Raw genomic sequence first — 10,731 nt, forward strand, 5'->3', positions numbered from 1 at the left:
GCAGTTTTAAACCCAACACAAACTAGAAATAAAAAACGAAGTTTTTGCAAACAAGCGAAAATTCGCTGAAAATTACCAAAAAATATCCTACAATTTTCAAGGTACCTTTAAAAAGTTTGTTTGGACCCTGTAGCGCACGTTAAAGTAACATAAAAATGTACATGTGGTTAATTGCATTGTTATGTTGTCGCGTAAAAAATACATATGTTTTGTTTTATTTCGTTTATTAAAATACACGTTTTGGCTCTCTCAGGTAATAAATGGTTCAGGAGGTACAGTTTAGAATTGATTTTCTTGATTTAAAGTCGACACTAAGCCCAAAAAATTGTTTTACAATTGTCTTATCCACCGTTAATTTGGCTTTGGTTAAAGAAAGAAGGAGAAGAGGTAAATCATAGGACACTCAATTTATACTCAGCATTGCCCAGCATGAACACTTCAAGAGTAAGTCTGAAGTCAAAACTGTCGATTGGTGCAACCAAAAATGTAAGGTTTGGTGGAAATGTGGCAGAAATACTTGAGCAATATCAAAAGGTATTTTTGTACATCTTAAAAAAGGTAATATAAACAAGACTTTATAACAGCAACTTTAATACGTTACAGGGAAATGACAGCAATTATGTTCTTTTTCTAAATCAACTCAGAGACCCTTTGTTAAAGGTGATTTTTTATATTTATTGTTATAATTTTTTTTTCATAAACTGAAATTTTTATTTAACTTTTTGAGCAGTGGTAATGTAAATTATTGAGTATTTATATTTTGACTTTTCTACCTGAAACTAAAGCAGGTTGAATTTATTCTTACAGTCCAGTCAACTTGTGGAATGGGTGCAACAATGTACAGAATTGGCCCAAGCTCTAGACAAAGATCAAAACCAGATTGTAAATGCATTGCTGAAAGGTAGAATTGTAATGAATTAAATTTTCAGTTTGCTAAATAAACTTGCATTGAAAAAATGCATTGATTTTGACTTTTAATGAAGCTTTTTTTGACAAACTTTGAATTACATTGACTGAATTTTGTGGACTTTTTCAGTAAGATGGATGGAGCGGGAAGCAGCAGTCATTTCGGCTTTTCAAGGTTTTATCATCACTCTTGTGAGTTCAAATCCAGTTCATGTCCGACCAGTTGTAAAGGCACTTACCTCTTGTTTTATACCAGGTAACTTGTTTAGTAGTTTGTAAACATGTAAAAAGCCAAGTAAGCAAAAAGTATTGGTGAAGTACATGCATTTTGTCTTTGCAGTTGTGTCAAAGAAAGATGAACACAAGCAAAAGTTGAATTTGGAAGATGAAAAGATATATGAGACAGGGCATTTCATCCTTAAAACATTGCTCAAACTTATTCCCCAGTAAGACATATACAAAAATTATGCAAATCACACTTTGATGTCAAAGCAGGTTTTATTATAGTACAAGCACTATTGCTATTTGTTAATGTTACCTATGCTTTTACTTAATTAAAGCCTAGTATCTTCGGGTAACCTTTTGTGTAAGGTTTAGCATGCACTGCTGCTGTTGTCATGACATGTTTGTTGTTTTTAGGGCTTCATCAATTGTGACTGAAGTTTTCCAGAGAAGTTTTCCTTACATGACAAAACCTGTAACAGTTTTGGTATGGACTATATCAGTGGTTCCCAACCTTTTTTTAACGCGACCCAAATACTTACCAAAATTTAGTTTTGTGGTTTCTCGCGACCCATGGACATGCTATTTTAGTTGTATTTTTGTCTGTAAGTTCAATAACCTTATAACGAACAAACACTGTTGTTTTTTACGACCAAACATTTCCATTTTTTCCGAACTTGGAGCTGAATTGAGGCATTATCAGTCAGACAACGCTCTACTGTTAGCTAACACAACACTTTATGACGTCACAAACAGTTTTAACCATTATCACGACAAGTTGTGATGAAGTTATTATTATGCAACAATTTAAAGCCTTGGGTAACATAAAAGTAACGCTACGAGGCGTCAAAAAGTAGATGCTTGTCACTAAAACAAGCGACCCAACAGAATGTTCAGGCGACCCAACTTTGGGTCGCGACCCATAGGTTGGGAACCACTGGACTATATTATTTACCTGTAATATAAACAGAAACAAAAATATTACTGTTGTAATGAACTTGTTTTGTTATTGCCACTTTTGGTCTGGGTTCTTTCAACTTTGTATTATTCTTCAAAAGATGAACTGTAACTGCCATATTGACAAAATAAAACTTCCAACTGAGCCCTTTGGCTAGAAGTTTTACTTTTTTAACAATACATTTTTCTTTTTTCAGGAATGGTATGTAAAAAATCTATTGTATGCATCAACTTATCTACCACACCTAAGAGTTGAGATTCTTGAACTTATCGTGAAATGTGTTGCAGATATTGATGTAAGTTGAATCCAAAATGGTCAGCTAGCAGCATCACTTGCTCAAAAAAATATTTTGTAAACATATCTATTGTTGGATATGCAGTGATGTTTTTATATGCCTGTAAATTTAAACTGTTCTTATTAGAGCTAACTTATAAATTGCAACTTGGGTAAAACAAACTTTTTGATGAAGGTTCACACACCAAGAGTGGCAATTCAAGATGCTGAGGAAGAGATGGAGGAAAATGATGAAGATGTGACAATGTTTAAAATGGTCAGTTCTAGCAGCATTTGCCTAGTATTGTCTGCAAACCTGGGTTTCTAGTTCAAAATGATAACTTTAGTAATAGATCAAATCCATCAACAGCATGTCTTAAACTGACGATCACTGTTTGCCTTTTTAACTTTAATACACTAAAACCAATAGACTGTAAATCCTTGGATCAACAGAATCAGTCGGTTTTAAATGAAGGAATATATATTTCGCCAATGTGGCATTATCAGTTCCTGTAACCGAAATACGATACGATATAAAAATGATTGCTAACACAAACACGCTAAAATAAATACAATCAGTAAAACATTAAAACAAGATTTTACTGTTTCAAACTGTCAACATTGTCTGAACCAACCTCAAACACAAACAGAACAAGCGAAAACTCCGGGCACTGAATCAAGGGAGAGAAAAATGAAAATACAGATAAGAAAAGTAGGGCCGGCACGCGCATGCAGGGATAAACCAATGGTGGTGGGTGCCGATGGAATTTAAAAAATTTAGACTTGTGCGAGGCCAAATGGCAAAAAAGAAAATTTAGACTTGTGCGAGGCCAAATGGCAAAAAATATTGGACGCTACAATCAATATTCAAGAAATGGTCCTGCTTCGAATACGTTAGAAATTCCATCGGCACCCACCACCATTGGTTTATCCCTGCATGCGCGTGCCTGCCCTACTTTTCTTATCTGTATTTTCATTTTTCTCTCCCTTGATTCAGTGCCCGGAGTTTTCGCTTGTTCTGTTTGTGTTTGAGGTTGGTTCAGACAACGTTGACAGTTTGAAACAGTAAAATCTTGTTTTAATGTTTTACTGATTTTATTTATTTTAGCGTGTTTGTTTTAGCAATCATTTTTATATCGTATTGTATTTCGGTTACAGGAACTGATGATGTCACATCGGCGAAATATATATTCCTTCATTAAAACCGACTGATTCTGTTTAACCAAGGATTTACAGTCTATTGGTTTTAGTGTATTGGGTTTCTAGTTATTTTCCAACCTGGGACTGAGATTGTGCTTTCAAAGCTGCATTCCATCTTTAAGCAAATCCTTTACTCCAGTGGTTCTCAAACTGTGGTATGTGTACCACTAGTGATATGCCGACACTTTTTAGGTGGTACGCCAGTAGCTTTCTGTGATACCTGATTTAAGTCCGATCTAAAATTGCAACTCAACTTACCCAACTGATCAGCCCTGGTTTGGGCAAAACTCGTGTCTTGTACAGTCTTTTGAAATTACTAAATACGCAGCGATATAGAAAGTTGTTAGGTGGTACGCAGTCCGTATAAGATTGAGAAACACTGCTTTACTGTACAAGTTGTGTCACGATTTTATAGGGACCTGCAGAATAGTCTGGTGTTGGCCATTCAGGTTTGAAGACTTCATTAAATTTACCAGACTAATATAAAACTTGTAAACGCAGGATGAAGATGTTTCCAATATTGATGATGATGATGAGATGAAGCTCCCCCTTGCAAAAACCCTGGATCATTTAATGACTATTCTGCTGCAATATGTGAAAGATTTCTGTTTTGTCCATGGTATGATTTTTGTTTAATTTGTCAAGTACCCAAAATACTTCTCTAAACTACATTTTTGTGCAATCAATTGTAAGTTTTTTAGATTGTTTTGTTGAGGTTGATTTTAGAAAGCTTTGAAAAAGCCCAAGCATGCTGAATTTCTAACCGAAAGCTTGTTTCAAGTTTAATGTCTGAAGCTTTTTAGGAAACTTGGGTAATGGGGTTAAATTGAAGTTTACTTTAGTCACCTTCAAAATTATGTTTAGGCATAAATTGTACAAGTTAAGTTACAGCAATGAATTCAAGATATTGTACTGTTGTCTATGTTCTAAAATAAATTGCAACTCTATATTTAGATGAGTTTCAACTACATGGTGCACAGAAGTTGCTCAAAGAGTTGATGAAAATATTTGATGATGTCATATTGCCCCTACATGGCCTTGTTCACGTTCAGTTTGTTATTTTTTACATTTGCAGTTTCAAACAGGTAAGCATTACAAAGATGCAAACAAATATCAGTAAAAAGATTCTGGGTTGTGAGATTACTTTGCTGTGAAAGAACTTTATATTAAACATCATTGTGCCTAAATCTTACACAGCTATTTTATTTGGGACCATATATTTTAGACTTTTTGTGACACATTTATCAAACATTGTTGGAGAAAAGTAACAGATCCAAACATCCCATCAGTGCTACGTCAGGCCTCAGTTTGTTACATCGCAAGTCTCATTGCAAGGGCAAAATTCATTTCCCTTCAGTAAGTGTTGTTGCCACTAGAGGCAGTGTTCAACAAGCTTGTGTAATTCTCACAAACAGATTTGATGTAAACTTTGCCCCTGTACCAACTAAGGTGTTATGCAAGCTCATCATGTGAGAGTGATCTGGGATACTCAGCATAACATATTTTTGTGTGATCAAAGTCTGCATGTATAAGGGCTTAATCATGTATTACAATATTGCTTCAAAGTTCTTAATGTGCAAAAATGTAGCTTCCTTTCCCTTGTTTATTACAAGCATTTTCAGTCTGTTTAAAACTTCCGATTTGCTTTAAGATGATGCAAACGTTGTTCTAAAAGCACAAACGAAGCTCCTTTTACGAAGTTTTTGTTACTTCCTTCAAGTTGGCATTTCCGCAAAATGTCAATGACATCATGGATCACGTGATGCATCACGCGCCTCGAAATTTTCATTATATTTTTTTCCTAGATCTGCGACCGCATGCCTTGATACGATGGTAACCTGGTGTCATGATTACGTCACAAAGTGTGCGGACAATACCGCATTCGACTTCTATTCGTGCGATATCGCGCGTCATTCGGCGTTCTACAGCGTTTGTCAGGCGGTTTTCTACATCCTTGTGTTTCGCCACAAAGAAATACTTGACACCAAACAAGGTGAAGCAGTGTTTCCCAAAAAATAACAAAAATTTAAATTTTGCATCGTTCAAAAATCCTGGTGATTGACACGTCATAGGCGCCATTGTGACTTCATATTGTTTTTTTTGTTCAGGTCACAGTTACATGATGGGTCTAAATCTTCACCATCTAATAACTTCTCCACTGAACCCACTGAAGGCTTGTCTCTCGTCCGTTGTTTCAATGTTCACATCCACTATGAGGTAAGGGTGCTGAATTGCAAAAACGCAACTACCACACCAGTAGTAGGTCTAAACAGCACAAAGGTTGTTCAGTGAACGATCAGTTCCACACAACTACGTTGGGTTTGTAGTCTTTTCAAACTTTGGTATTTTCAAATGACTGCGCGTTCTGTTTTTATTTTCTTCTGATTTACACAAAAAAATCTGTAATTATTTTAGACTTTCGTAGATTTGTGTTTGAAGCTGAAGGGAACTTCGTTCGTAAAACTGAATTACTAAATGTAAAAACAAAATCGATCAAAAAAAATACAAAAAGCTGTGTCATGTGCACTAAGAATTGTATTTTGATCGTTTCCTTCTGTTCCAATACCAGAATTCACCAAATCCTTTACTGCGACACAATTGTGGAACGTAACAACCGCGTCATACTTCCGGTGGCCGGCAATACGTCATCGTCGCTTGGCAACCAGAATCCACTTGAAAGTTTCTTTCCCTTCGATCCCTACTTGCTTAAACGGTAGGTTGCTGTTGGTGCGAAATTGCATGACCTTGAATGTGAATAAATTGAATGCCTGTGCCGTTTTAATTGCCAAAGGATAACTGGTTCATGGAAGCAAGTTCCTATGTTCCCATTTTTACCTATAGTGCGTCTCTTCTAAGATGTTGAAAAAACGTAAAAAGTATGTTCATTTGGTCAAAAATGTAGACACTTTTGTAACAAAGAGGCATGCTTGGTGACCGACTGATTCTGTACCACGCCTTTAATGAGCCTGGTGTACTATAAAAAAAGATTTGGTGAGGTTTTATTCCCTGCTGACCCATGTTAGCCAACTATTGTTTGTTTAAATGGCCCATTGATTAACCCAGCACGTTAACTTGTTAAAAGATTTTTTTAACAACTATCTCCCGGACGTTGTATTGAGGTAAAACAGATTTCATAAGTACTGTGTGAATAATCATGCTGGGACATTTATTTGTCAACGCAATGTATGAAACACTAAGATTTTATAAGGACCTTGTTAACCTTGTTTCTATGGTACCGTAAAGGGTACATGTATTAAGGTGTTTCCCAGAGGGCCACGGCTGTACCCTTACTATTGATACCCACCACTACATGGACAATTTTGTACTAACCATTTCAATGTAACTTTCGCAGTTAGCGATATGCAACTGTTTTATTGGTAAGCGGGCTGTCAAGGATTTTAGTTTTCTTAAAGGGGGAAACTGACTGTAAAATGTTGAAACCCACCAAATCAGACCTACCTTAATTGTTCTGCGCGTTTGTTGGTAACACATTAACAGGATATGACAGCTTCACCATATACCACTGACTCACAGCTATCCGCCGGAAATAACGTTATCTCATTCATTGGTTTGTTTTATATTTCAACAACAATAAAAGATTGAATATTACCCACAGCTCGTCTGTCTACATCGATGACCTGTACACCACGTGGGAGGGCCGAGTTCCCCAAACTGAAGAGGTTATTGAGGATGTGAGTAATAGTTTAGTTGTGCTTTGCTTGATTGTCAACAAGTTTGTTTTTAATGAGACCAGATTGTATAAAGTGTGAAGTTTGCCATAGCTCTGTTACGTGTCTGTCATATAATGCCAACAGCAATCTGTTTTTATTTGGGCTGTGCGATTTTTGGCTTCAAATTATTAAACTTACCATCTTATGTTGACAAATATGTAGCTCTTCCAGTAGGTTTTTATTAAAACAAGCTGACGTTTCGACGTCCCATGTGAGACACCTTCATCAGGGTAATGACACAATTTGTGTTTTGTGTCACACAAATGAAAACACAAATTTGTTATGAGGCAACAAAGGCGATAAAACAGACACAAAAACGCAGTGCTACCTAGATCGTGCTCACCAATGGCACCATTCGAGTGATAAAGCTAGCTTCATGGTATGACCAATAACTTATCAGCATTAGAACGTCAGTTTTAACGTTCATTCAGTTGGTGTGTGCTGTATGTTCCACGACTCAACCGTCTTATAACAAAGTATTAGGCAAATGCGGGACAAGTAACTAGTGATTGACCAAAACTGCAAATGTTCTGTTTGGGCGAGCGATGCTCGGTACCGAGTATTCCAGTTCTGGCTCGGCTCGGCCCATCCCTACAAGTAACGGCTACAATAAATTTCTTATCAGTAGAATACATGTAGACAATTGATTTGGCAGATTTTTATCTACATGATAGTGTTCAACACTGTAGGTCGATAGTTCCTCCCCCAAACAGTGAAACTGTGGATTCGCTGTAAGATTTGAGACGAACCTTATCATTTCGGCTTTCGATAGTTAACACCAGACGCGACGACGTATTGATTCAAATATCCCCCAGCCACGAAAAGCGAGAGAACAGTTTCGTCATAACCACAAAGAATTCAACAGTTCGGGCATTTGAAAAGACGAACAGGCATTTTGCTTAACCCAGGTTTTAATCTCTACCTGCTTGTCAACGTGCTTTAAGCCATTGGTTCTTAACTTAAGTAAACACGGCGAACTTGTAAGTGGTTTTTGAGTCTTATGACCGACCCATCTAAACAATTCCTTTTACCACATGGCTTGATTGCTGGTTGAATGTAGGGGACCTACAACCAGTTTTGAGTTTTTTTGGCAGTCACTTAAAATTTTGCAGTGGAAAACATTCTTGAACGAATGTAGACGAAACGCTTGTTCGGTATTTTCTAAGCTTTTGCTGCCAGGCACAATGTATAAATTGGTTTTGCAATGCACTATGAGGGCGTCTTGTATGGGACGTCAAAACGTCGATTATTTATAATAAAACTGCTGGAAAAGAAATACTCGTGTATTCTTGAACGAAGTTGTATCCGTTGGTTATCAACTTGCCCTAAAATGTTAACGTTTTGCTGCGCGAAGCCATATTTTGGGAGTACTCTTTAAAACCGGAACCGATCAACGAAACAGGAACGACCGTAATTTAACAAGCGATAACACGTGGGCGTGGCCCACGTTTGTGCAGTAACTTAGCTCCGTACAAACGAATGAGGGAAACGTGTACAAACAATGGTGACTTAAGAGCTTCGTCTCAAATATTTGCTGACAATATATTCCAATGCTGCAAATAGCCTGACATGTGTGGGTGTCAGCTTCCCACGCAGAGGAGCTAAAAATCCCCAGGAAATTTAGTTCCGTTGACTGTGGTTATTTTTGCGACCAACGGCGGCAAACTTCAGGCAACCTCTTTCCAGTTTAGGCATGGTAGCATCGTTGCCCAGTTTATTTACTTAATGTGGTTTTGAAGCTGGGCTTGTTTCGCCATAAACAAAAGGCTCAATTTGAAAAAATATAGCAAACATAAGCTCCTGCAAACATAAGCTGGTTGTTTGTCGGAAGTGTTTTAGATATTTTGCTTTTAACTGTTTGCTAAATTTAAACAGAGTTTCACAATCTGCAGAATGTCATGTGATGTTTTTTAAGTCACAAGACCTGAATTTTAGCAAGATCAGTCTATATTTCGAAACCACCCCACGTTAGAGCATTTCTATACATCCGTAAAATTCCAAAAATGGTGTTCAAAAACTGTCGCCTAATTTAGCACTGAAGATCCTAATAACGCGTACTTTGTGTTTTATAGGAAGATGAGGAATTAATCGGTTCGTTTTCAAAATCCTTATCTTCGCCTTTAGCACCGGGATTTTCGCAACTTATGTCCACGACACCGTTCTAAGCTGCTTGCAGTCGTGCAATAATCGCCCCCTACATCTCCAAAACAAATACTGTACGTTTTCTCTCCCGGGAATTAACAGTGGGATAATCCATTACAGAGGCTAAGACCTTACACTATATGTAGGTCACCAACTGCTACGTGAGGTTACCTGCTGTGTTTGGAACTTTGTAATTGGTTTAACTATTATGGTGACAATATATGTTGGACAGGGCCAGTTGCTTTTGTTTCCTGTTTTGTTAATGGCCATCTAAGCAGGAAGAAACTAAAAATAGGTTATCGATTTCGACGCCTGATTTGTTTTTTGGCACTTTGTGGGTGTTACTTTGTTTGCCATTCCATTTTGTCATCGTACAAACACCCAAAATATAGTAAAATGTATTATGTATAACATACGTGTTTAGGTTGCAAAACCCAATCTATTCGTTACTTTTGTTGTTTATCTATTTCTTTTTTTCCTACTTAGAGGACGTATAATAACAAAATCACTGCTTTTTATAACGGCATACTCATTTTTGTTCCACCCAAACTTTGTTGCCGTAAATGTCCATCCGAACTTGTGTGATGTACCTTACCCAAAGTGGCATTCTAAACTGCGTTGTGTGTGCTTAATATATAGTAGGCTATACGATCAACCTAGATGTGTCAATGGATTAGTCTTGATTGGATTGCAATAAAAAGTGATTTTGAGAATTTGTAATATCTGCTATCTTTGATATCACGGTGCTATTCTTAAACTGCCATTTTTTGAGAACTACTTCATTTGTTTATCGTGTCATATTGCTGCACATCGCCAACATTGTGTTGATGTCGTCGACGTGTTTTCAAGATGTCGCAAGAATAAATAAACTTTAAGTAACCCTATGGTTGCAAAATTCACGCGGCGTGACAAAGCAAATAACTTTGCCAGGAAACTCAAGAAAGAAAATGTCGCTGAGTCATTCAAGATCATGTGATCACGAAATTAACAAAAAGTTGCGTGTAGGTTCGTACGTATTTCGGGATGGATTTTGGACAACTTTGGTAAGTTTTGTTTACAAGAACGTATCAAAGAACTTGGATTTGCGTTGTTTTTATGCGTTTACGAGCTGCAAATCGCTTTGATGACCTAGTTTGTTCCAGTCCATACAAGAATTGTAACAATATGTTCTCGTTGCGTTGGAACAAAGGAAACTAGCGGGATTTTAAAAAGCTTGGTGACCATTGTTTTGCGGCGGGATAAAAAGAAACAAACAGACGAAGCGTTTCGTAACATTGCCTTCGAGCTTCGAGGACGTAG

The 10,731-nt window shown here is 37.1% G+C and overlaps 1 protein-coding gene across 2 annotated transcripts; it reads left to right on the forward strand.

Moving 5' to 3' along the window:
* The first annotated feature begins 224 nt into the window (after positions 1–224).
* On the forward strand, positions 225–10,331 carry LOC145229836 (RNA polymerase I-specific transcription initiation factor RRN3-like). Of its 2 annotated transcripts, XM_080095169.1 has the most exons (16): positions 225–534; positions 604–660; positions 808–901; positions 1,037–1,162; positions 1,247–1,352; positions 1,546–1,615; positions 2,283–2,381; positions 2,556–2,636; positions 4,061–4,178; positions 4,514–4,644; positions 4,785–4,915; positions 5,365–5,552; positions 5,668–5,776; positions 6,129–6,272; positions 7,176–7,251; positions 9,363–10,331. In XM_080095169.1, exons 1-16 carry the CDS (start codon positions 430–432, stop codon positions 9,453–9,455), a joined length of 1,728 nt encoding a protein of 575 aa, XP_079951295.1. In that variant the 5' UTR covers positions 225–429; the 3' UTR covers positions 9,456–10,331. The 2 variants fall into 2 exon arrangements, with proteins under 2 accessions (XP_079951295.1, XP_079951301.1); XM_080095175.1 differs by lacking the exon at positions 225–534 and having other exon boundaries at positions 1,037–1,098.
* The last annotated feature ends 400 nt before the right edge of the window (positions 10,332–10,731 follow it).

The sequence above is a fragment of the Phallusia mammillata genome, chromosome 1, assembly GCF_965637545.1.
Source record: "Phallusia mammillata chromosome 1, kaPhaMamm4.hap1.1, whole genome shotgun sequence".
Lineage (NCBI taxonomy): Eukaryota > Metazoa > Chordata > Ascidiacea > Phlebobranchia > Ascidiidae > Phallusia > Phallusia mammillata.